At 42.3% G+C, this 26,763-nt stretch overlaps 1 protein-coding gene across 7 annotated transcripts in view; it reads left to right on the top strand.

Moving 5' to 3' along the window:
* Nucleotides 1–2,250: 2,250 nt before the first annotated feature.
* Nucleotides 2,251–26,763, top strand: part of NSMAF (neutral sphingomyelinase activation associated factor) — a 44,001-nt gene continuing 19,488 nt past the window's right edge. For 2 of the 7 annotated variants that reach the window (XM_036338306.1, XM_036338304.1), the window contains exons 1-10: nucleotides 2,252–2,608; nucleotides 13,785–13,874; nucleotides 15,983–16,061; nucleotides 16,153–16,220; nucleotides 16,301–16,337; nucleotides 20,409–20,459; nucleotides 23,044–23,115; nucleotides 23,427–23,474; nucleotides 23,579–23,631; nucleotides 25,656–25,785. In XM_036338306.1, the coding sequence (XP_036194199.1) occupies nucleotides 2,550–2,608; nucleotides 13,785–13,874; nucleotides 15,983–16,061; nucleotides 16,153–16,220; nucleotides 16,301–16,337; nucleotides 20,409–20,459; nucleotides 23,044–23,115; nucleotides 23,427–23,474; nucleotides 23,579–23,631; nucleotides 25,656–25,785 (687 nt within the window). In that variant the 5' untranslated portion in view covers nucleotides 2,252–2,549. Of the gene's footprint in view, nucleotides 2,609–13,784; nucleotides 13,875–15,982; nucleotides 16,062–16,152; nucleotides 16,221–16,300; nucleotides 16,338–20,408; nucleotides 20,460–23,043; nucleotides 23,116–23,426; nucleotides 23,475–23,578; nucleotides 23,632–25,655; nucleotides 25,786–26,763 lie in introns of those variants that run through there. The other 5 variants (XM_036338307.1, XM_036338302.1, XM_036338305.1 and 2 more) reach the window with 5 other exon arrangements.

Genomic DNA, 26,763 nt, shown 5'->3' with positions numbered 1-26,763 from the left:
TGGATTGTTGCGGGGGGGGGGGGGGGGGGGGGGGGGGGGGGGGAGATGAGGGAATGAGTGTATATGCAGTGAAGTTGGGGTGATGTAGGAAAGATGCTTGTCTGTCAGTATAACCTGGCTAGAGGGGCAGAGCCACTGCAAGCACGAAATCCTAAAATGTTCATTGGTTAAGCTCCTGGTTATAACCCCAAGACAAAGGAGTACTCTCTTGTGCTCCTGTTTCTCGCTGGCTCTGTGACCCACACTAGCACATACTTCCTCCGTAGTAAGGTGGCCCAAGAAGCTGTGGGCCATGTGGACCCCACACACAATGGACTGCAGCTGGGAACACAAGCTAAGCTAGCCAGATGCTGGGCTGGACTGTGCTTTAATATGGAGCGAAGGCTCCGGGCCAGTGATGGTGAACCTATGACACGCGTGTCAGAGGTGACACGCAAACTCATTTTTTTGGTTGATTTTTCTTTGTTAAATGGCATTTAAATATATAAAATAAATATCAAAAATATAAGTCTTTGTTTTACTATGGTTGCAAATATCAAAAAATTTCTATATGTGACACGGCACCAGAGTTAAGTTAGGGTTTTTCAAAATGCTGACACGCCGAGCTCAAAAGGTTCGCCATCACTGCTCTGGGCGGTGGCTTTGATCTTAGCTTGCTCAAGATACGGTTGGACTTTTTCCATGGTGGGATGGAGGGAGATTGGACCTTGAAGGGAAACTCCCTTAATTTCACAACATCAATAAAGCTTTCCATGATACCACATCCTCTCATGGGGGCCTCAGGAAATTCTTGTTCCCATGGCACCCCAAGCATCTCACTTCCACCAGTTACAGGTAGGGACACAGAGGGCATACCACCGATAATATTTTTACAGTTAAAGGTTCTGTGCAGCACTTGGTCACATGGAAGAGACTCAATCCAAGTCACAGGGGACCCATGTGCCTTCATTCATTCCAGAAAATTTTAATGGGTCTCACTATTATGCACATCACTTTTCCAAGTTCAATAAGACCCAGCCCCAACTTTTATTCTTGGCTCCCCCATTTCCCCATTAGAGTCCAACAACATACTAGAGAGCTCAAAATACACAGTTGCCTTAAAGCTTTTTAAAAAAACCTAACCCTGTAGAACCCGATCTGTAAGGCAATATTAGAGATGTGTCGGCTACTACACAATTTAAACGTTCATTATTAAAGGATGCCTCAAAGGTAAACAATCATGGGATCACACTCAGGATATATTAAGGAGTTATAACCACAGTGAAACATCACTCACACCCACTAGGATACCTATAATTAACAAGTCTTTGCGAGGATGTGAAGAACCTGGAACCCTTATGCACAGCTGATGGAGATGTAAAATGGTGTGGCCACTTTGGAGAAGAATTGTTTTCCAAATGTTCCAGCCGTGGGCGAACTACGGCCCTCAGGCCAGATCCGGCCCTTTGAAATGAATAAAACTAAAAAAAAAAGACCGTACCCTTTTATGTAACGATGTTTACTTTGAATTTATATCAGTTCACACAAACACTCCATCCATGCTTTTGTTCCGGCCCTCCGGTCCAGTTTAAGAACCCATTGTGGCCCTCGAGTCAAAAAGTTTGCCCACCCCTGGTTTAGACAGAGAGTGACCATATGACCCAGCAATTCCACTCCTAGGTGTGTAGTCAATAGAAATGAACACATATGTCCACATAAAAAACTGGTTCATTGCAGCATTATTCATTATAGCCGAAAAGTAGAAACACCCAGAATTTCTAGTGAATGGATCAACAAAATGTGTCCTATCCATACAGTGGAATACTCTTCAGCAATAAAAAAAGAATGAAGTACTGATGCACAGCTAAGCTTAGGAAGATTATGCTCACTGACAGACGCCAGGCAGAGAAAGGCTGCATATTGTACGATTGCATGTACGTGCCACGTCCAGACTAGGCAACTTCATGGGCAGAAAGCTGATGAGTATTTGCTAGCGTGGGGGAGAGGGACTTGGTGATGCCTGAAGGGTATTAGTTGGGAGGGGTAATAAAAACGTCCCAAAATGACAGTGATGGTTGCACACATCTGTGAATAACTAACAACCCTTGAATGGCACACTTCGAATGGGTGAGTGGCTTGGTGTGTGAGGGATATCTCAGTAAAGTTGTTAAGAGAAAGAGAAGTCTTGCGCCCAATTAGCGTTTCAATTCCCAAAGGCTGCGGGCCCGTGGCCAGCCAAGTGGTATCGGTTAAGGGCCGGCCTCCGCCCGGCGGGGAAAGGTTAAACGCGGAGCCGAGCGCCGGCCGGGAAGCGCGAGCGGCCGGCGTGGAGGCAGGTCCCAGCTGATCTCCGGGCGCCGGCAGCACCCGGGCCGCGCGCCCCCCTCCGCCTGAGTCACGGCGCCCGAGTCCCCACGCGGAGATGCGGTGAGCGCGGCCGGACGCCGCGGGCCGGGGCGCAGCGTGGGCCTCGGGGCCGCCCAGGGCCCCACACGGAAGCCGGCGGGCGGCGCGCTCCCTCCCGGCGGCCTCCAGACCGGCTCCTGCGCGGCGGGCGCCCGCCGCCCTCCATGGCGTTCATCCGGAAGAAGCAGCAGGAGCAGCAGCTGCAGCTCTACTCTAAGGAGCGGTGAGCCCGGGGCCGCGGCGGCCGGGGGGCCGGGGGCCGGGGGGGCTGCGGGCGGAGAGCGAGGGGCCCGGCGTAGCGGCCGCGAGCACCTTCGGCGCCCGGGAGGGGGCCGCGGCCAAGCCCGGCGTCGGGGCGGAGGCCGGGCCTGATCGGGGCTGAGGCCGCCCGGGCAGGCGCCAGGCCGGACCGGAACCCACGGGGAGCCCGACCGGCCCCTGCGGACCCGGCGGCCGCGGCCCGGCTCTCCCGGAAGAGGCCGCGCGGTGCGGGTGCGGGAGCGGGGCGGGCTCCTCGGGGCGCCCTGCACCTGAGCGCCTGGGCTTCCGCGGCGCGCGCCCTGCGTCCCGGGGAAGCGGGGGAGTGGGAGCGAGCTCGGCGGACACCCCGCGTTCTCACTGCACCCCCCCTCCCCCCGCCCCCAGGGAGCCGGGGGAGGTCGCAGCCCCCGCCCGGGCGCCGCGGGGTTCCAGCCGGGCCGCTCGCGGATCGGTGACCCCGAGGCTGCACCGGGGTGGGCTGTAGACCTACCCGCCTAACAGCACGGGCGTTTTGCTGCCGACTTGCACTTGGCTCAGACTTTGTGAGGCAGATGCCCTGCTGGGCCGGGCGGGAGGAGGGCCCCAAACCAGGCCTCATTCTGAGAAAAGCCAGGGTTCCACCCCCACATGTTCTCTCCTAACCGGTGAACCTTACACAGCTTAGTGGGGGGGCACTGCAGTCCCCTCCGCACCCGGGAGGGACTTGGGGTCCCAGGAGGAGCTCAAGGAGCCGCAGGGCAGTGCCCTCTCGGAGTTCCTGATCCTCAGTCTCTGGGGGAAGTGTCTCATAAGAAAGCTCACTTCTGCCCCAAAGTATGCCCCCCAGTGCATTGGTGGCGACCGAAACAACAGGCTCATCCTGGGGCCTGGAGTCCCCGGGGCAGTAGGAAGTGGGGCTGAATTATTTGCCACGTTATTTGAGCAGTGGGAGCTAGTTATGTCGCAGTGCTGCTCACCTGTCACGTTGTGTCCTCAGTTGGACACCAGCAAAGCAGCTGATACATGCAAGCGTAGGCTCCAAGGTCTGTGTGAGCTTGCAGCATCCACGCTTGTTTTACAGGTGTGGCCTGGGCCTGTTTGGTCCAAACGTTCACTTTCCTTTCCAGTCTCTACTGTTGGCCTGGCCAGCATATCCGTAGTCTGAAATTTTGTCCCCCTAAGTGTAGAGAAAGGAGATAAAGATACACCAAAAATCATCTTGGATATGGCTCCCAATAACATTTTGGCAGTGCGATTGGGTTTTATCCGCAGAAAGTCTTGCTTATCCCATCATAGCGGCCATAAAGTACTCACACCTGCAGAGGTTCTTCTGCCTTCGGTTGTAATGCTTGTTTCACGTGGAAAGAGCTCGAATAGAGTTTGTTCTGTAGCAACAGTAGGACATTCTGGTGTTCTGTGTTAAATACGTGAATGTTCACATTTACGTTGTAAGAACTTTGAAGCACTTTGAATTGCCCGTCATGCTCTATGATCTAAGAGTCATTTGTAACAATTCCATTGCCTCGCGGATATACAGGAAAACCTGTTTGCTTTAGATCTGCCAGGTATTTCCATGGCAGTAATTTGAGTTGTATTTGGTTAACTTGTACAGCTCTGCAATGTCACACAAGTCTGCACTTAGTTTCTGTGTATAGTCGGCTTCGTCGGGATTCATTGATCAGATGTGACAGGCTAGCAGCACCCGGTAGAACTAGCTCTCACAACCAAAACATTTATTCATCAGGCAGGAGGCAGCAACTGTTTCTGAGCCCCAGTAGTCTGAAAAAGTTGGTGCCAGGTATTTTATATTTATTTGAAGCCTACTTGCTGACTGCCCTAGTTCTTTTTTAAAAAATATATTTTTATTGATTTCAGAGAGGAAGGGAGAGGGAGAGGGGGACAGAAACATGATAAGAGAGAATCATTGATTAGCTGCCTCCTGCACGCCCCCTACTGGGGATTGAGCCTGCAACCTGGGCATGTGCCCTTGCTGGAATCAAACCCAAGACCCTTCAGTCCGCAGGACGACGTTCTATCCACTGGGCCAAACCGGCTAGGGCTCCCCTAATTCTTTTTTTTTTAAGGTAATCTATTTTTTTTGTGTCTAAAGTTTTACATATGTCTTCTTTTTCCCCAATTGACAACCCCCCCCCCCCCCCAGCCATTCCCACCCCAGGCAAGCCCCCACCGCCTCAGTACCTTTGTCCATTGGATATGCTAATATCCATGCATACAAGTCCTTTGGTTGCTCTCTACCCACCCCATCCCCCTTCCCCTACCATTTGTCTCTGGATCTATTCTTGTTCATCAAATTATGTTGATCCTTATATCCCACATATGAGTGAGATCATGTGATTTTTATCTTTCTCCTACTGGCTTATTTCACTTAGCATAATGCTCCCCAGTTTCATCCATGCTGTTGCAAATGGTAAAAGGTCCTTCTTTTTTTGCAGCGGCATAGTATTCCATTATGTAGACGTACTACAGTATTGTTTTTGTTTTTTTTTTTTTAAATATATTTTATTGATTTTTTACAGAGAGGAAGGGAGAGGGATAGAGAGTTAGAAACATCAGTGAGAGAGAAACATCAATCAGCTGTTTCCTGCACACCCCCTACTGGGGATGTGCCTGCAACCAAGGTATATGCCCTTGACCAGAATCGAACCTGGGACCCTTCAGTTCGCAGGCTGATGCTCTATCCACTGAGCCAAACTGGTTAGGGCTATACCACAGTTTTTTAATCCACTCATGTGCTGATGGGCACTTAGGCTGTTTCCTAATCTTAGCTATTGTAAATTATGCTGCTATGAACATAGGGGTGCATATATTCTTTCTGATTGGTGTTTCTGGTTTCTTGGGATATGTTCCTAGAAGTGGGATCACTGGGTCAAATGGGAGTTCCATTTTTAACTTTTTGAGGAAACTCCATACTGCCTTCCACAGTGGCTGCACCAGTCTGCATTCCCACCAGCAGTGCAGGAGTGTTCCTTTTTCTCCACATCTTCTCCAGCACTTGTCATTTGTTGATTTGTTGATGATAGCCATTCTGACAGGTGTGAGATGGTATCTCATTGTTGTTTTGATTTGCATCTCTCGGATTATTAGTGACTTTGAGCATGTTTTCATGTGTCTCTTGGCCTTTAAATGTCCTCTTTTGAAAAGTGTCTATTTAGATTCTTTGCCCATTTTTTGATTGGATCGTTTATCTTCCTTTTGTTAAGTTGTATGAGTTCCCTGTAAATGTTGGAGATTAAACCCTTATCAGAAATATCATTGGCAAATATGTTCTCCCATACAGTGGGCTTTCTTGTTGTTTTGTTGATGGTTTCTTTTGCTGTGCAGAAGCTTTTTATTTTGATGTAGTCCCATTTGTTTATTTTCTCCTTAGTCTCCATTGCCTTAGGAGCTTTGTCTGTAAAGATATTGCTACGACATATGTCTGCTATTTTGCTGCCTATGGAGTCTTGTAGGATTTTTATGGTTTCCCGTCTTACATTTAAGTCCTTTAGCCATTTTGAGTTTGTTTTGTGTATGGTGTAAGTTGGTGATCTAGTTTCATTTTTTTGCATGTATCTGACCAAATTTCCCAGCACCATTTATTGAAGAGACTGTCTTGACTCCATTGTATGCTCTTGCCTCCTTTGTCAAAAATTGAGCATAATGGCTTGGGTTGATTTCTGGATTCTCTGTTCTGTTCCATTGGTCTATATGTCTGTTCTTGTGCCAGTACCAGGCAGTTTTGAGAACCATGGCTTGGTAATATAGCTTGATATCTGGTATTGTGATCCCTCCAACTTTGTTCTTCTTTCTCAAGATTGCTATGGCTATTCGGGGTCTTTTTTTATTCCAGATGAATTTTTGGAGATTTTGTTCTAAATTTTTAAAATATGCCATTGGTATTTTAATGGGGATTGCATTGAATCTGTAGATTGCTTTAGGTAGTATGTACATTTTAATGATGTTGATTCTGCCAACCCATGAACATGGTATGTTCTTCCATTTGTTTATGTCTTCCTCTATCTCTTTTTTCAATGTCCTGTAGTTTTCCGAGTACAGGTCTTTTCCGTCCTTAGTTAAGTTTATTCCTAGGTATCTTATTTTTTTTGGCGCGATGGTAAATGGGATTTTTTTTTTTCCGCTTCTCTTTCTGTGAGTTCATTATTAGTGTATAAAAAGGCCATAGATTTCTGGGTGTTAATTTTGTATCCTGCTACATTGCCAAATTAATTTACCCTAATTCTTTAATGCTCTCTGCCCCATGGCTTTGCAACTTTGGGATGGGTGGACTTGAACCAGGATGATGTCCTTAGAATATCAGTTTGAATGACAGGAATCTGTCTCACAATCAGATGTGGGCTAGAATCAAGCAGTCTCTTTATAAATCATAGAATTCATGCCTAAAGACAAGAATATTTCAACGAACTTTGTTCAGCCCCAAGTTTACTATTTTTGCACAGATTTTTCATGGCTCAATCCTTTGGTGTCAATAAACACCAATTTGCCGAATGATTGGTATGGGTCATTGGCTCAGGCATATATCCAAGAGAACTGTTACTTTCCTTGAGACTGTTTCATGAAAGGCCTCACCTCTTCAGAGTTATGAGTTCATTGGCCCTTCTCATGCTGCTTTAGAGATTTTAGATTTCTACTGCTATCAAATAGTGACCCCAGCAAAGAAAAAACTTGAAATTAGCATTTATTTCTTTTACTGTTAAGTTGATGCTAGTGCATTTAGAGTAAGTGATGTTTCTGCAAAGTAGAAGCAGAGACTGGCAGATTCTTGGATTGGTGGCTTAGATCAAGGTGGTGGTAGAAGAAATGGAGAAGTGGATGTATTTTTTATATTCTTGGTGTGGTAGATTGTGTAGGAGGTAATACAGGAAGGATCCCAGCTAGAGTTGTAAGATGAACAGTGAATAATCTTTTAGAATAAGTATATCCTGTGCAATATTTGATACATATTTATACTGAAAAATTTTTGTAATTTATCTGAAATTCAAATTTAACTAGGTGTGGTTCATTTTTATTTACTAAACATGGCAGTCATACTCTCAGGTTTCTGGTTTGAACAACTCTAAGTAGTGCCATTTATTGGTGATGTTTATAAAGAGATGCTTTGATCATTTTCAGTATTCGAAAACAAAGAGATACTTGGCCATTCAAATTAAGTACACTAGTATCCTGGCTAAGATTTATTTATTTTATTTTTATTATTATTTTTTAAATGTATTTTTATTTCAGAGAGGAAGAGAGAGAGAAATAGAAACATCAATGATGAGAGAGAATCATTGATTGGCTGCCTCCTGCACTCCCCCTTTTGGGGATTGAGCCTGTAACTGGAATTGAACCTGGGATGCTTCAGTCTGCAGGCCTTTGCTCTATCCACTAAGTAAAACTGGCCAGGGTCTGGTTAAGATTTAGATGGCAGGAACCATATTGATTTTACTGTGTGTGTTGTTTTTATTTTTTTTAATGTCCCTTGCGGTTGTTAAAGAAGATAAAGGGAAAACATTTTTAAAGGACAATTATATATCTTCATTTGGAATTGTTGTACACCCATGTGTACAGTGGGTTAGCAGATGAGGATATTCTACAAACTGCTGCTATTTAAAATATTTCTGTTTTAAGATTTAAGATAGGATAATTGTTCAGTGCTTTTTATCTTCATGTCTAAAAGTGGTGTGGGTGGACTAAAGCTATTTTCTTCTTGGGTGACGTAGAGATTTAGATAGTGAAGGCATGTTCCTACTGGGGAAGAGTCAGAGTTTTCTCTCTATAGTGTCATAGAACAAATTTCTTAGCTACGGCTTGTAAGCTGCCATTCCAGGATAAAACATTAGTGATCGTGAATTCTATATTGGGCATACATATTATATTAATAGTTTTACAGGCATTTTTTAGACTTCAGCTTTACTTCAAACATTCTGTGTGTGTAATTCTCTTGGTGATGCTGATATTAAATTTCTTGGCTGACATTAGTGTCTTTTGCTTCATGTGTTTATTTTATCAATTGACTATTCATTATACTTGTTAGAGAGCAAAGTGGTTTGTTATACTCATTTGTTTTATTTCTAAAACTGATCATCCTATTTTTTAAATGTCTTTATGGGATATACCAAGTGTTGAAAATAGAGATAAATTGCAGAATCAGTACTTACTTAATCAGGACTGCTGATGGGTTGAAAGACATTATATTAAGTTTATTAATTGTATTTAGATCTTCTATTTCCTTAATTACTTTTTTTCTGATTGACTAATCAATTACTGGGAAATGCTTCATGATGTAAACTTGACCTTGTATTTCTATCAATCTTTGCTACATATATTTTCAGGGTATGTTATTAAGTCTATATAAGTTTAGAATTTATATCTTCTTAGTTGAGTCTTTCATCAATATATAATGAACTCTTCTAGCAATGATATTTTTCTATTTGTCTGATATTAATATAACTATATCAATTTTCTTTTGATTATTTGCATTATTTAGAATTTTTCATTCTTTCACTTTTAACTTTTGTGTGTCCAAAGGTTTTAGACATATTTTTTCTAAAGCTTATAGTTGGACTTTGAAATAATTTATTCTGATAACTTTTTCGTTTGGGGTGGGATTTTATGATTTATTCATTTAATTTTTAAAAATTGAGATATTATACTCTATTAGTGGCAGAAAATAGACAAGCAAGTAAAGGGTACGGTGTGTGAAAGAAGGATCTCTGCTGGGGAGGGAACACAAGGCCAGGAAGGGGCTGCCAGTGTGAGCAGAAGACAGGGCTACACCGTGTCAGGTAGAGCGGCCAGGAAAGACCTCCCAGAAGGCCATGTGCGAGCAGGAGGAAAGGAAGTTAGGGCTTCCTTTCGTTTGTATGTCTTCACATGTATGAATTTGCATCCAGAGGATAATGATGAAGACTAATGGGAGCTCGGAAGGGGCTCAGGGAGCATGCTGTAGGAACTAGTCCAGGGAGGGGAGCAAGTGAGCAAGTCAAGGCATTGTGGGTAGGCCGCAGTCACATTTGGTGAACTGAAGAAAATTCTTCTAGGTCCAAGGTATTTGGGATTTTGTTGTTGTTGTTATAACTAGACTAAGCACAAATTTAGGCAGGAGTTGGGGACTCAGGTCTTGGGTGTATCCCTCACTCACACCCTTTAAGCTTAGGGTAGTGATAAGATTTGTCTTGTCAGATTGGTTCATTTACATTTATTATTGTTACAGATATATTTGGATCCATTTTTACTTTTTTATTTTGTTCTTTAATTTTGTCTTATATTTATCCTTAGTTTGAATTAAGACCCTGCTTTTTCCCTTTCATTTTTCCTGAAGCATATGGAAGTTACATATTTTGTTTTTCTAGTGCTTACTCTTGAATTTTAATGTTTATACTGAAGCTAATCATTCTTCTTACCGTCCTCCGTAATAATATAAGGATCTTGGAATAGTTAACTCCTGTTGTCCCATCCTAAATTATAACCTGGCATTGTCCAGAATTTTCCATCTGTATTTGAAAACTATAAATTAAACATTTTAGTTTTCCCTCCTTATGGGGGCGGGGGGGCGGGGAAACACAATGTAAGAACCCCAGTGAATGCCTGCCACTGCAGATAGTACTGAATACTGTATACAGTATACTAGTACTGTGTTTTTTCTTATACATACAAATACTTTACAGTTTCTATTTGGCATATTTGAATTGCCAGCATCACTACTCTTGCATTTGAGGGCCATTATTAAGCAAAACAAGGGTTACTTGAACACAAGCACCGCAATACCACAACAGCCGATGTGACAACTGAGACCCTAAGTGACTAACAGGGTGGGAGAAGATTGACCAAAGGATGATTCGCGTTCTGAGCTGGCCCCAGGGGGAAGGCACTAGATGCTAGCACGCTACTCAGAACAGTGCCACCGTTTACAACTTATGAGTTATTTATTTCTGGAATTTTTCATTTCATATTTTTAGACCATGGTTGACCACAGGTAACTGAAACCACAGAAAGTGAAATTGCCAACATGGGGGGTGGGGTCTGCTTTATAATTGTCTAGTTAATACTTCTCTGTTTTACATGCATATTTAGTTCAGCATTCTTCCTCACATATCACATCTTCCCCTTGGAATTACTTTCTCTTTCCTGAAGAATAGCCCTTAGACGTTCCCCTGATAAGGGTCTGGTGATCCTAAACTAAGTTTAATTTGGTCTGTCTGAACCTGTCTTTATGCTGTCCTTGTTTTGAAAAATCAGTTTTGCTAGATGTATAATTCATTCCGCATTTTGGAAATTGTGCAAACGAAGGCAAATGGCTAGGGAATATGCTTGCTGGAGCAGCATTCCAGGGAGGAAGTTCAACAGAGAAAGGGTTAGTAACACATGTGCCATGGCCCCCTGCTGCAGCACTTAGCTGTCCCACAGGGACGGGCTTCAGACTCCAGGAGACACTGGGATCCCAAGGACTAGCCTGGGCTAGGATACAGGAGAGCTAACCTGCGATGGAACCTTGGCTTGGCATGTCCAGCTCAGTTTTTGTGGCTGTGGGTTGGCCTTGCCCCTTTCCTGGCTTGACTGGGGGCTCTCTTGGCCTTGCACTTGGGTCTGTAGCATGTGGCAGGATGGGGCAGTATCTGTTGTATCCATGTTCATGGTTAAAAACCACCAGCCCTTTTTATGGTAGATTAAGACACTGGGGTCCTAGCCTTGTGGTTGGCCAGGACAAGACCATCACAGGTTTCTATGTAGCTTGTGTCTCTATTCTGGGAGACCAGCCTGCAGTAAACCCATATCATTTAAGTTTAATTGTTCACTGTAAGTAATGTCTTTTCTCTGTCTGCTTTTACGATCTCTTTGCAGTGTTTTGGTGTTTGTCTATATAGGGATGTCTTTCTATTCATCCTGATTGGGGTCCTGAAGCTGAAACAGTTTTGGAACTATCTGGAGCCAAGCCTTTGGCTCTTGGAATACTGCTTTTGCTAGTTCTTTTATGCCTTATAACCACTCTTTAATATTTATTTTTCTGTGTTGTGTTGTGAATTATTTAAATCCATCTTCTAATTTACTAATTTTCTATCTAGTTGCCTAATTTTCTGTCTATTCCATTAGTTTAACTTCAATTATTGTATTTTTACACATTTCTAGTTTTATTTGGGTCATTTATAACTGCCTGGTCATTTTTTGTATCATTTTTTATTTTTCAATTACAGTTGACATACAATATTACATTAGTTTTAGGTGTACACCACAATGATTAGACATTACATAACTTACTTGATGATCATCCTGATAAAAGTGTTAATAGTGAGCATTTTACAGTGAGCTCAAGCAGGTTAGCCTATGATTAACTCTTGTTCATGGATTTTAAAATGAGAACAGGCGATTAAGAGTTGCTGGTTATGATATTAAACTGGTTCCTGTTCTTGTTATTTTTAATTGTGAGTTAAATTTCTTTTGGTTCAGATTTTTTTAATGAGCAACATCTTATTTCATGGGTGTAATTTCTTCTTTGTAAGGATATTAATTATAGTCCTTTAGCCTTTTCTTCTGTTCTCTGCATTGTCTCCAGTCCTTCAAATTGTGTTCTTCTGCTTGTTTTGGTTTCGTTCTTTCATGTTAGAGGCTGGTGGTCGTGAATTGCCCATTCATATTGAAGTGTGAAGTGTGTAATCCCGTGTCACTCCGGGCAGGCCTTATCTGTTGCTCTTCTCTATGGGGATGCTGTTGTAGAGAACCCGGCTCTTTCAAAAGTCCATAGGTCTTTTTCTCCTGCTATTTAGTTTTTCCCCAAAACAACCCAACAGACTGCTGCTGGAAGCTGTAAAGTAATGATTATAAATACTAAATCTGACTGGCTGTTTATTTACTTACTTACTTTTGGCATAGCCAGCTGGTCTGTGTGTTGTCTTCCTGTTTTTTTGTTTGTTGGTTGGTTTTGTGTAATCACCCTCTTTTTGCTCCATAGCCCTGCTTTCCCTGTGCTGATGTGTAGTTTGAAGCCTCTTGTTCAGTTTTTCTATAGAAAAACCATGTGCCAGAGTGCGATAGGGATAGCCATCAAGGGAGGAACCTAGACCACTCCTCCTCATTCAGGCTCTGCGTCCTCCACCTCATGCTTCATCCTGCCTCCTTCGGACTGAAACCTGCAGCTTTGGACTTTCCGGAAGACCTGAGACTGGTCTTGGTTTTCTCCTAATTCGGACCTTCTCTGGAGGCATCTGCTGTTCTGGTTTCAGATCACTCCTGATTCCTCCTATCTGCTTTCCATTTCTTACTAATTTGTTGAGATCTCTCATCTGCTTTTATGTGTCTGTAATTTTCTTTAGTCTGTGGGTTTTACCATTGAAAAAGTGTTTTTGTTCCCCTTTTTAAAGTGGAGTTTCCAGAGGAAACAGAAATAAATGTTTAATCTAAACATCTTCCTCCATCACACACCAGACCTTCAAGACCCATCTTAAGTTCCACACTTGTCATAAAAGCTTTTCCCTGTAACTCTAGATGTTGTTGATATTTCCTGCTTCTTATCATAAGACAAACAAAACATTTGTTTGCAGTTCTTTGTCATATATTTGTTTCTGTGGCCATACAACTAAATTTGTACTTTTCCTTATCACCTTAATTAGTTTTTAAAAGTTTAAAGCACTCAAAACTTTAAAAAATTCCATTCAGTTCAGTTTACTTATTTATTAAACACTCATTGTGTACAAAGCATTAGATTGGTTATTACAGGGGCTATTGTAGGAGTAGCAGGATAAATTCATCTAATCACAAGTCTTAATGTTTGAGGGTTTCTGGGTGGTGGGGAAGAGATGGGGAAACAGGATCAGAACTCCTCAGGTGGGAAAACTCCAAGTTTTTTCAGGCAAGAATAAATTTTATATCATGAAATTTTGGGTTTTTCTAAAGAAAAAGTAAATCTGCCTGGTAAAAAATTTATTTATTTATTTATTCATTCATTCATTCATTCATTTATTTATTTATTTTTGGCATAGCCAGCTGGTCTGTGTGTTGTCTCCTCACTACTGGATAGCGAGGAATGTCTGACTTATAATCTACCCTTAATAAGCACCTGTTGATTTAATAAATGAAAAGTGCTTTGGCAATGGATGCTTTAAATATTCTGCTTTCTTATACTTAAAAAAAATAAACATGAGGTATCTTCCTGCCCCTCAATCTAGGTTTTCCTTGCTCCTTCTTAACTTGGAGGAATACTTCTTCGAGCAGCATACAGCTCATCATATTCAGCATAAGGGCAGTCAGAAGGAAAGGTAAGGAAGTTTTGGTATCTCTATGGCCTAGCAAACCTTTCTGTTGTCTGATGTTTTTAAAATTAAATGTATGATCATGGAGGTTTTTTTCATCCCTTCGTTCGTATTGGGAATGTAATGAGAAGAGGGGCGTTTATAAGTTGTTGTCATACTTCGAATATTTACCAAAGCTAAGAATCAGTGTGTACTAATTCCTCCAAGGTTGTGAGTACCTCAGATCAGCTGGCTAGGGCTCTGATTCATTCCATCACTTTTTTCTTGATCCCTTTTGTACTTATACACTCAATTATTTGGGTTATGGTGTTATAAAGTAATGATCATAAAACACAGAATGATATAAAAATCAGTACCTTCAATTTTAAAAATGTTCTTTGAGAAATTCTGGATAATAAACACAGAGGAGTGATAAAAATTTCAATCTCCAATGAGTAATGGAGATACATTCATTAGGTAGATGCAAATGACAGCTCTTAGGTAAAAACATTTATTTTGAAAATAAAGTTTTATTGGGACACACACACTCATTTGTTTATGTATTGTGTGTGGTTGGTTTCCTGCTACAATAGCAGAGTTGAATGCTGTGACAGAGTTGAATGCATATGGCCTGCAAAGGAAAAAAATATTTACTATCTGGCTCTTCATAGAAAACGTTTGCTAACCGCTGATCTAGACAGAATCTTCAATGGCTGCTAAACCAGCAGGTGAAAAGCTGCTGAGAAATGTTATAATGGATACGCCAAGGCTGACATCACCTGAACCCACCGAGTCTCCTGATGATAAGGGAGTACATGTGCCCTGCCTCTGAAGCATTCTTGTCAGAAAATCAAACCAGAATCTGGTCGTCTTTTAATTTTGCAAAATTCATAATGTGGGAAAATGAAAATTGTTTTAGAGTAAAGAGATAGAAGAGGCATTATCAATTAAATGTAATATGGACTTTGGATTAGGATTTGAACAAACCAACTATTAAAACCTATTTAGGAAATAGAAAAATTTCAACACTGACTAAATACTGATGACATTAAGGAATTATTAATTTTTTTAGGTTTGATAATGATAGGTTATTTATTTAATGAGTCTAAGAAATTTATTTATGTTAACAGTTGCAGAAGCTAGATAATTGATACTTGCAAGTTTTCTATTGTCTATTAGTATATGTTAAAAATTTCCATAAAAGTACTTCTTAAGTTATTATTATATAATTTAGGGTGTTAGAAAAGTACATGCATTTAACAGCAGGAAAAAATTATGTAAAATCAGTGATGTAAAATATCCTCTGAGGACGAAGAATTGCAAATTAAATCATATGTATTAAGCACCAAAGATAGAAAGCTAAAGAAATATTGCTGCCGACAAAAGAACAGGGAGTGTTAATCTGGTGATGGTAGGAGGAAGGGAGGCGGGACTCAGACTATAAGACTATATTTCTCACTGTGATTTATTTTTTTAAATACTGTAAATTTCCAACCACTAGATTATTTAAACTATACAGACATGCAGAAATAAATCCAAGAAGTGGAATTAAAAGCCCTAAATCTAACATTTGAATTGATCTTAAAATTGCTTATTATTATGAACAAATTTTTTCCTGAATTCCTACATACCCCAGAATCACCATTAAAAGCATTTTATGAGATAATTTCAAACTCTGTTTATTTTTTCATTATGATTAGTAAGAAAAAAATCTCTTACACGGTCAATTTTATATATTTAGTGTTGCCTTCTGAATAGTTCTTTTAGATATAGGGAATTACAAGTCAAAAGGATTTTCTAGAGACAGGGTAGAATCAGTGTGTCTTAAGGATCAGTTTTCTGATCCTCATTTCCTTTCAGTGTAGTTGTGAATTCCAAATGACGTCATACAAATGAAGTGCATGGGACAGAGCTCACCAAAATTAGAATACATGCAGGTTTTGTTAACCTCTAGGAGATGAGGACAATTATTTTGCTATATTTTCCAACCTTTCACACCCTTCTCTTTAATTCTGTTGTTGATCTTTTATTAGTTGATGCTTTAGCCAGCTACTCTCTCCTTAAAATGTATTATGATTCTTTTGTGACTTTTGTTAATGTTCACTAATAATAATCTTTTGTACTTTGATCTCTAGGAGAGTCAGAGGCTCCTTAAAAATATGTTCAAAATCTGTTATTTTTGAACCAGATGCAATATCCCAGCCCATCATTAAGGTAAATGCATTGTAAAACATAGAGACATTCCTATTCTTTGTGTATATGTTATCTTTGCTTATTTTTACATTTCTCTCTTGATTTTATCCAGATTCCTTTGAGAGATTGTATAAAAATAGGAAAACATGGAGAAAATGGAACCAATAGACATTTTGCAAAGTATGTCATCATCACTAACTGTTTGATTTCATGTCTACCAAAACGTTATATATGTTTAATAACTTTTATCTGCATTTTAGGGCAAAATCTGGGGGAATTTCACTCATTTTCAGTCAGGTAAGAGTAACATAGTAAATGTTTTGTTCTAACCTGAACGAACACTTTGCGTGCGTGTTTGTGTGTGTGTGTGTGTGTGCACGCTTGTGCGTGCAAGCGCGCACATGCACATGTGGGCTTAAGCATAATTAAATTATTTGTAGGAATCTCAAATGGAGATAGTTGGAATAAATGTTTGAATGCTTTTAAATAATTATTGAGAAATACATATTTTAAAAGATGTGATCCCTAATGAGATCCTTAATGTTTACTAAGGCTGTGATAACCTGCAGGCCTGTGGTTTCATATTTAGGAGTCCTGGCCATGTTTGAGGGTTGAAATGAAAGGACTGTGGTTCCTCCTATGACCTCCTTGTCATTGAGAAGGTGGAGGCCAGCACACCACTTACATGATCTCAGCCTGAGGCATGCTGACAGCCAAGGCAGCGACTCGGGATGTGTAACCTTGTATAATTATGACGCTTGGGGTCATGACTTGCTATTCATTCCAAAGTCACTTGATACGCATTTATGCGCCCAGCGCTGTGCCTAATACTGGCAATAGAGAAATAAAGTGAAACAGGGCTTTTCTCCTGTTATATACTTAATTTGTCTGTAGATATTTGAAAAATTGGAAATAAGAATGGAGGAGAGATCATCTACCACTTTCCTTTGCCTCTGACTTCACCTTCATCTTTAAAATGCAAGGGTTAGAGGAGATCAGTGTTGCCTCAGCTATTAGTGAGAGCCCTCGTTCCTTAAAGTGTTCAAAGAAAAATCTTCCTGTGATCAAGTAAGTGTAGGAAATGCTGTGGGAACAAAGACACACAGACTCGGGACTTGACTCAAAGCCTTAACATACAGAAGTGCATTGAGAGTCCAGGAGGCGAATGGTTAGGGGCAGAGGGTGCTCCCCGCGGTTTTCAGATCGCCAGAACCTTTGATCATGGAACACTTTTTCATGTCTACTGACGAGTCTGTTATAAAAGCTGAGAGATATCAGATTACGTGATTTTCTTGATCTGTATCCATGATTCCATTGATTTCAAGGAAGAAAACATTTCACAGGCTACTTTGGACTTTATGCTGTTGTGACTGGCATATATGAAAAACAGTTACAGCCATCTATTACTTTGGGGAAGGAACACCATTATTATTAATTCTGGGCTGCCCCTGTGCTCTCCTTACTTCTACAGTATCATTCAGCATCTTTGCCTTATTCTAGAAGGTTTGTATCTTGAAAGGAAGTACTTTCTTGGTTTCCACTAGAAAAAAATACACATTTTGGTAAAATTTTAATAACTGGGCTTAGAAATAAAGCCCCCAAATCCTTCCACTTATTTTTAATAGTTTGTAGAAGAGGTCTTATATTAAGCAAACTCAGAATCAGCTTAACACTAGGGGGTGACTAGACACAAGCTACTCTCTCAAGTATCATTTTAAGCTTCCTGGTTAAGTACACAACCTAGAAATACAACTTTTATGTTTTTTATTATTTATTAGGTCACAATGTTTCAGAGACACAGTAGTCTCCCCTTATCTGTGAGGGATACATTCCAAGACCCCCAGTGGATGCCTGAAACAGCAGATAGTGCTGAACCCTACATATGCCATATTTTTTTTGTATGCATCATATGCTTGCCCTTAAAGAAACTTTACAGCTTCTCTTTGGCATCTCTGAATCGTCAGCATCGCTGCTCTTGTGCTTTGGGGCCATTAGTAAGTGAAATAAGGGTGACTTGAGCACAAGTGCTTGGACACCACAACAGTCTCCTGATAACCCAGGAAGCTACCCGTGCCTAAGGGCGGGCAGCGTGTACCGTGTGGCTATACTGGACCAAGGGGCCATTCACGTCTGAATGGTGGAGCAGGAGGGTGTGAGATTTCATAATGCTCCTTAAAACAGCACACATTCTAAACTGATGAATTGTTTATTTTCCATTTAATATTTTCAGGCCAAGGTTGACTGCAGGTCATTGAAACCGCTGAAAGTGAAACCTTGGAAAGGGGGGATGACTGTATGTTAGGTCCCTTGGATTTAGAGAGTTTGGCTTCCAAATGTCCTCTTACTGGCAGATAAAGAGGGTGTGTGTGTGTGTGTGTGTGTGTGTGTGTGTGTAATAGTTGTAATTCATGCACTCTATAACTGTTATACTCAAGGTTTTAGAGATATAGGGAAGAACAAAGTATCTGGAGCTCCTCTCCCCTTGGATTTTACTTTTCATTAGGGAAAACAGACAAGAATCAATTATCTTCTATAATGTCAGGCAGCGATAAATGTCATGAAGAAAATGAAGACGGGACAAAGGGATAGAATACGACAAGGGACACGTGCTCCTCTGGATAGAATGGTCAGGGATGCCTCGATGAGAAGGTCCCTCCTCTCAGAAGGCGTGGGGGAGCGAGCCCTGCGACCATCATAAGAAATGGTGTTTGGGGGCAGAGAGTAGCCTGGGGGAGTCCCTGAGATGTGAGTATCTCCGGCAGCTGGGAGGCGGCCGCTGGGAGGCGCAGTGAGGGTGTGGGTGCAGCCTGGACCGTGGGAGTCAGAGTGCTGGGAAGGGAGGTGAAAGCAGTGGCAGAGACCAAGTCACGGAGGGCCTTGGGGCCAGTCTGGAGTTAGACTGAAACACCAAAGAAAAGTCCCTAGACAGAGGAGGGACGCGATCTGACTTGTGTGTGTTTGTAGATCTCTCTGGAGGCCAGCTGGAGGATATGCTGTTGGGGTGAGTGTGTGTGAAGCAAGGAGACCTGTTGGTGTCAGAAACCCGGCGTCTTAGAGCAGGATGGTAGCAGTAGAAGGGCGAGGGTGGTCAGTTCTGAAGAAAAACCTAACAGGTGTGCGCTGGGCTAGTTGTAAGGAGAGGAGAACCCTCAGGAATGACTGGCGAGGTGGGTGGTCGTGCCCTTGGTTGTGATGAAGGAGCAGCTTTGCTTGGAATGTGATCTCTCAGAGGAGAAGTCTGGCAGCATTTACTAGTGGAAGCACCGGTCTGGGCTTCAGAGAAGCTGGAGGTCAGCAGGTTCCAGATTCCTTTCTAAGCCCTGGGACTGATGAGGTTTCCCAGGATGGGTGTGGGCAGAGAGGCCTGGGAGGCCCTGCCATTCTCTGTAACCTCAGAGGCAGGAGAGAGCGGGAGAGAGCGCAGGGTTGGGAGGAAGGCCGGAGGAGCAGCAGGGTGAGGTCGGGAGAACCAGGAGCAGGTGCCTGGGGAGCCAAGTGCAAGCTGCGCCAGGGAAGAGCCATCAGCTCTGTCACATGCTCTGGGAAGCTGGTCCAGGGCACCCTGCGGAGGGATGCTCGCTGGATTTGGTGACGTGGAGATCTTGTGCATCTTCTGTGACCTTCCAGGAATGTTCTCAGTCATGTGGTTGGGTGGAAACCTGTCCTGGGCCCAAGAGAAAGTGAAGTGGCTCTTGCACAGAGTTTTACCACAGAAAGGAATGGAGACATGGCAAGGGGATGTGACCCCCTGGAGAGGTTTTTTACTGTGGTTTGTTTCCAATGGGAGAGAGTGCAGTGTATCATCACGGGAGCAAAGGGAATGGCTGCTGGGTTGGGGGCGGGGGGGTTCATATCTGTGCCCTAGGAGGTGCCTGGTCTGGGAGCCGGCAGACCCTCCACCCCAGCAGGAGAGAAGGCAGGCAGAGAGGACATTGCTGGCTCTGGCAGATGGCGTTGCTTGTTTGACACAGTTACTAACACACAGGGTAAGGACAGGTGGCCGGTAAGAACACGGTGTGACCAGGTCACCTCCAGGGAAGAGAAGTTTCTTGGTGTTAATGAATGTATTTCATGCCCAGTGATTTGTTTTACCCGTATTTTTAGAAAACCGGCACTTACATTAGCTTCTTTCACCTGTCTGCTTGGTTACTTGGTACCAGTGATGCCTTGTTGCCTTGATGCATTGCTTTTTAATTTAATATTTGTTATTTTAACATCAGAATCTTAAAACTGCACTAATATTAATGTAAGTGGTTTTGGAAAGTGGAGATTGTGTAACAATGATTTAAATTCAGTTCATAATTGAATTTATAGTAATGTATGACTATGAAAATTTTTATTTTACAAATATTGATTTGTTTTTCTCAGGTATATTTCATTAAAGAACACAACATTGTTGCACCATATAAAATAGAAAGAGTAAGTAAAGCTTTTTATTCCCAGGAATTAATGTAGTGCTTTTGAACAATAAGGTTTTGTAACTCTGTTAACGTCTTTATTAAAATATAATAATAATGGGTATTTCAAAGCTTGTCACCTAACAGTAATGACAAAATTACCCGAGAATCACAGATTTTAGTCCAAGAGATTTCAGTGAACTTTTTGACTTAAAAAAGTGTTTAATAGACAAAAAAGAGCTTAGGTTATTAGAATAGAAATTGAAATCAAACATACATCATTTTTAAGATTACTACATATTATTGAGAATTTATTTTTTGAGAAATATGGGTTTTAATACCCTTATTTGAGAGCTCGGTAATAATTTATAAATTCTCTTAATTGGGTGGAAGCTATGAGTAGACTTGAATACAGTATCTGTTAAGTAAGCTTAGAAATTACATTTAACCATTCTGTGTTTTATTTCATTCCTTATGCTTCAGCTTAATGTATAGTAAAGGGATAATTCTACCAGGACCTGGCGTCAGGGCCAGTGCTCCTTATGCTGACACCTCTGTGAATTAGGAAAAGTCGCCCTCTCTGGGAAAACACAGGCTGATCTCAGGCCAGTTCAGGCCAGCCCACAGTTTCTCAGCCAGCAGCCTGTGGGATGCATGAGCTACATGTAGTGGCCTTTGGGTTTTATAGACAAGGAGTAGTTCATGCACCAGTTAGTCCAAAACTACAAATGCTGAGATGTAATGAGGTGGTGCTGTTGGCATTTTGGGCAGGATAGTGCTTTATTGGGTGGGGCTGTCCCTCATACAGCCTATTCCCACCCACGGAAAGCCCTAATACACTGTTTCCCCCATTGTGTGTGGCACCACATGCCCCCTCTCCCCCCCAAGTTGAGAGCCACTGCCTGGGGTGCTCCCCCTCTGAAGGCTCTCCTGATAGCCACCTTGAAGTGCAAAGCTGCACTCCGGCTGTGGAAAAATTAGGTCAAAGGAAATGAGTGAGGTTGAAGCAAAGAAGAGGTCTTTTATTCCAATGTGAATTAGAAAGCCAAGGATCCTCAGATTTGAAAAAGGGGGGAGGTAGTGACATCGACGGTGATGTCGGGTAGGAAGCCCCAGACCCTCATTCCTGTCATGGAGATACTTCAACAACCATCCACGGACCAGTTCCCTTCGTGAGCAACTCAAAACCAACGAAGAGCCTGCTGCACCGCAGGCAGCCTCACTGAAGCCGGCGGGAAAATAGGTAGCGCCCCCAGCACAGTGCCATGACTGAGAGGAACGCCCAGCTCCCACCTTCTCCCTCGGGAAGGAACGACAACCCTGGACCATATGTCCACTGTTCTGACTTCGGGGGCAGCTGCCTGAGGGACTGGCTTCTGTCTTGCCTGCCTTGGAGCATTGACAGTACCCGGCCTGGAACCACTGAAAGCAAGAGTGCGTGGGGCATCGCACCGCTGCCCCAGAGGCCCTGAGGACGCACACAGAGGCCTGTGCCGCGAAGCAGACTCTCCCCCGGGCGCAAGGGAAAAGGAGAGCATGGGACACACAGAATTAACCATCACAGCATACAGGCATCCAACCTCAGTGTGTGCACCCACACGTACGAAGCCAACACTGACAGAATTGGAGGGAGGCATTGACAGCAACACAGTCATGGTAGACTTCATGCCCCACTTCAATAATGGATAGAACATCCCGGTAGAAGGTGAATGAGGAAACGGACGACTCAACGCTATCGGCCAATGAGCCTAACAGACACAGAGAACATTCTTCCCACCAGCAGCAGAATACACATGCTTAAGTACATATGGAACATGCTTCGGGTTGATCACATGTTAGGTCACAAAACAAGTTTTCTGTTTTATATTGATTTTTAGAGAGAGAGGAAGAGAGAGAGAAACATTGATGCAAGAGCATAACATCGATCTGCTGCCTCCTGCACATCCCCCACTGGGGACTGATCCCTCAACCTGGACATGTGCCCTGACCTGGTCTCAAACTGGCAACGTTTCAGTGCATGGAACGATGCCTAACCAACTAGCCGCCCTGGCCAGGGCCGAAACAAGTTTTAATGAATTTAAGAAGATTGAACTCATACCAAGTATCTTTTGCAACCACAATGAAGCAAAACTAGAAATCCATAGCAGAAGGCAAATTCACAAGTATGTGGAAATTGGCGCTCTTGAGCAACCAGTGAATCAAAGGAGAAATGTAAAGGGAAATTTAAAAATATCACAAGACAAACAAAAAGACAACATATCAAAACTTACAGGATGCAGCAAAAGCAGTACTAAGAGGGAAGTTTATAGTGATAAGCACCTACATTAAAAAAGGATCTCAAATGTTCAAATCTAACTGTATACCTCCAGGAACTAAAAAAAAGAACAGCAAACTAAGCCCAAAGTTAGCAGAAGCAAGTGCAGAATAAATATAGCAGTAAATCCGATGGGCTCTGCTCCCCAGAGCTCTCATTCTGGGTGGCGTGAGGGAGGACACACCAGGCGGATGCGTGTGGCCTTCAGCCAGGGATTTGCAAATGCTCTTCACGCGAGGTTTGGACATGCTTCATCTCTTACTCTGTTTTTATCCCTTTCTCTTCTTGGTAGGGCAGAATGGAATATGTCTTTGAATTGGATGTTTCAGGGAAAGTGGAAGATGTTGTGGAGACGTTGCTTCAGGTAAGCCAGTGCCTAACTCAGGCATTTACTGGGCTGATAATTCAAAACAAACTCAGGCAGAAACTTAAAAATGTTATATGTATACATCTTACCGAAACCCTAATCTCTTTTATTAACATGAATCAGATTTACTTGATGATGTTGAATTTGAAAACTATATATTAGGAAGAAGCCATACATACATACATCAGAAGCGATCTTAACTGTTACTAAGTAACAGTATGCTTGCTGTTATTTCATTGCTTCTAAGAAAATATCTTTATATCATCTGAGAGAAAAAATAAATTCATGTAATATTTATAATATTGTAGCTTCACAGAGCATCCTGCCTTGACAAACTAGGGGACCAAACTGCTATGGTAAGAGTTTCTGAAGATCTCTATCTTTATTATGAATTAACTTGTATTGATTTTTACTTATAAATACTTATATCCATACTTTACAAATGGTTCTGTTTTCATAGATAACAGCTATTTTGCAGTCACGCTTGGCGAGAACATCATTTGACAAGAACAGGTAAGTGTTTAATGATTTTGCTTACTGGTTATAAAAGCAGTGGACATCTTCATCTGTTTGCCTCGCTCAGCATGGCCACACTGATGCTGTCATCCTCCTCACCCCTTACCTGCTTCTCTGAGGGAATGGCCCCACCTCAGTGCAGGAGCCGGGGCAGGGGCTTCCTCCACTCTCTCCATCCTGGCACCTGTCAGTCAGGACAGTAGGTGAGGCTCTCTAACATCCTTCCTGTCTGTCAGCTTGTCTTTTCCCACTGTTATTGCCTCAGGCCAGGCCACCATCACTTCCCACTCCGAACACTGTGACAGCTTCTAGCCTGTCTACCTGACACCAGTCTTCCCTTCTCCAATCCCCTTTTTTCCACCGTAACTATTGTACTTTTAAAATATGTTCTTCTGCCCCAGCCGGTTTTGCTCAGTGGCTAGAGCATCAGCCCAGGACTGAAGTGTCTCAGGTTTGATTCTGGTCAAGGGCATGTGCCTCGGTTGCAGGCCACTTGGGGCAGCAACCAATTGATGATGCACCTCTCTTCCATCGATGTTTCTTTCTGTCTCTCTTCCTTCCCTCCAGTCTCTAAATATCCATGGAAAAATGTCCTTGGGTGACAATTAAGAAAAAATAATAAGTTAAATAAATAAATAGAATATATGTTATTTCTAAAGAATGTACTTAATTGTATCACTGGTTTGTTTAAACTCTTCAAGACTGCCCATTGCCTTCAGGGTAAAATCTTAGTTGGCGCACAGTCCACTTATGTTCTAGTCCTTGTTCACAACTTCGTCACTGCTTGCTCTTGGATTCCATGCTCCAGCTCTGCGTTGCATGCAGTCCCTGATGAGCCACATGGCCTCTCACCTCCGGGACTTAGTGCGTCTTCCCTCCGCTAAGAGTACTCAACTCTTTTGCACCTGGCTAACTCTTTCTGATTCTTCTCATTTCAGCTTATCTGTCAGTGCTTCCAGAAAGTCTTTCTTGGCCCTTCAAATTGTGATAGGTACCTTCCGGAGGTATCCTATGGGGCCCAAGAGACTACATTTTTATTGGTCTAATGTGGGTTTTTTAAATTATTATTGATTTTCTTAGCTTTTCTAAGTGTACAGTGTATTTTCTGAAAACAGTTATACTTTAATACTAACCTATTCTCTGTTTGTCTAAATAATTTACAGTGGGCTAGTCGAGAAATCATCTTTATTTGATCAGTTTTACTGTAGTAAATCCACAAAAGAATGTACAGTTGACCCTTAACAACGTGGGAGTTAGAGGTGACAACCCCCGCATAGTCAAAACTTAACTACTCATAGCTACTGTTGACCCAAAGCCTTACTGATCACATAAAGTCGATCAATGCATATTTTGTACGTTATATGTATTATATACTACACAATAAAGTAAGCTAGAGAAAAGAAAGTGTTATGAAGAAAATCATAAGGAAGAGAAAATACATTTACAGTATTTATTGAAAAAAATCATTAGGTAAGTGGATCCTTGTAGTTCAAACTGTGTTGATCATGGGTCAGCTGGACTTTGGAACTGACATTCACGTTATTGTAATTGTGTATTCATAGTCTTATGAAGTGTAGTGTGAAATAAATGCTACCTATGCAAAAATGGCCTATATGACTATGAAAGTAGGCCTTAATGACAGAAAAAATAGAAAATGTTGTTAATTTAAGAGTAGTTTCTACATCAGTTTATTTTAAGCTAGTGGGTTATTTGGCTTCATTTACTTGTCTGTCTTTCCTTCTGCAGTACATAACCTCACCTGTTTTTTAAAAATTGAATTTTCATTATACCATTTAAAAGAATGTCAGTTTTATTTGTGACCGATTTTTGTGATGCTCACCAAACCCTCCAGTAGAAGCAGTACTGATTTATATTACCATTTATGTTGTAGAAAGTCAGTATTTAGACAAATCTTATGCAAAGTCACACTGTAACTCTCTTAGGTAAAGTTAAATCTAGAAAGTAGATCGATTTCTGATTCCCTTTTTTTTTTTTTTTTTTGCTTTTGCTGAAATTATCAGGTTCCAAAGTGTTTCTGAAAAGCTGCACATGGAATGCAAAGCAGAAATGGTGACCCCTCTGGTGACAAACCCCGGACATGTGTGCATCACTGACACCACCCTGTATTTTCAGCCCCTCAATGGGTACCCGGTACGTGACGACTGCAGTGCAGGTGGAGACCCCGTTAGCACGGGGCCCTTCACCTTCCGCTCTTTCCTGTGAACTTGACTTCACCATCTCAGTGTTCTCGCATTTTGGTGAGGATCAGAATGACCTCCCGGCCCCTCCATCGCCTGTCTCTGTCACAGGCTCCCTGTGGAATCCTGAGGAATCTGAGTGTGAGCTCTTCTGATCTGTTTTCCTTTCGGGGTCACTTGCTCTCAGTGCTGTGAAAAGAAACCCTGCTCCTCCCGACTCTAATAGAGGGTCATGAGAGCATTCTACCTTTCTACTCGGAGGCACTTCTGCAAGAGACAAATGCAATACATTAAGATTAAGAAGGAATGAATGTTTTCTGTATATCTGCTTACGTATATGCCTGTGTTGGTACTTCTTATTTTTCCTTTATTACCAAGTCAGGAAATCTGAATCTTTCCCAAAAAGGCAGTGGGGAGTGGTCCTGGCCCCGCCAGAGCAGGTGCACGCAGCGATGCTCAGGGGGCAGCTGCAGGGCGCCTCTGTGGCGGTGGAACTAGTCTCCCTTTCACAGTGACGTTAGACATCCTAGGCCGATAAGCGAAAATAATTCAGATCTCCACGCTATATGTTATAGAGACGGGCTGCTTTATCTAGATCTAGCCCCTTTTGGGAGTGGCTCACTGAAGGAACAGAAATCCTAATATGCTCTAATGGTGCCATTGGACCATTTAGCAGGGAAGTTTAAAGAACAGGAGTGTCTCCTGCCACAGGCTATACCAGCCGTGGGCAAACTATGGCCCGCGGGCCAGATCCGGCCCGTTTGAAATGAATAAAACTAAAAAAAAAAAAAAAAATGTACCCTTTTATGTAATGATGTTTACTTTGAATTTATATTAGTTCACACAAACACTCCATCCATGCTTTTGTTCCGGCCCTCCGGTCCAGTTTAAGAACCCATTGTGGCCCTCGAGTCAAAAAGTTTGCCCACCC

Source organism: Myotis myotis, unplaced genomic scaffold, assembly GCF_014108235.1.
Source record: "Myotis myotis isolate mMyoMyo1 unplaced genomic scaffold, mMyoMyo1.p scaffold_m19_p_16, whole genome shotgun sequence".
Taxonomy (NCBI): domain Eukaryota; kingdom Metazoa; phylum Chordata; class Mammalia; order Chiroptera; family Vespertilionidae; genus Myotis; species Myotis myotis.
Note: the sequence above shows the minus strand (reverse complement) of the source record. Positions and strands in the feature narration are given on the sequence as shown.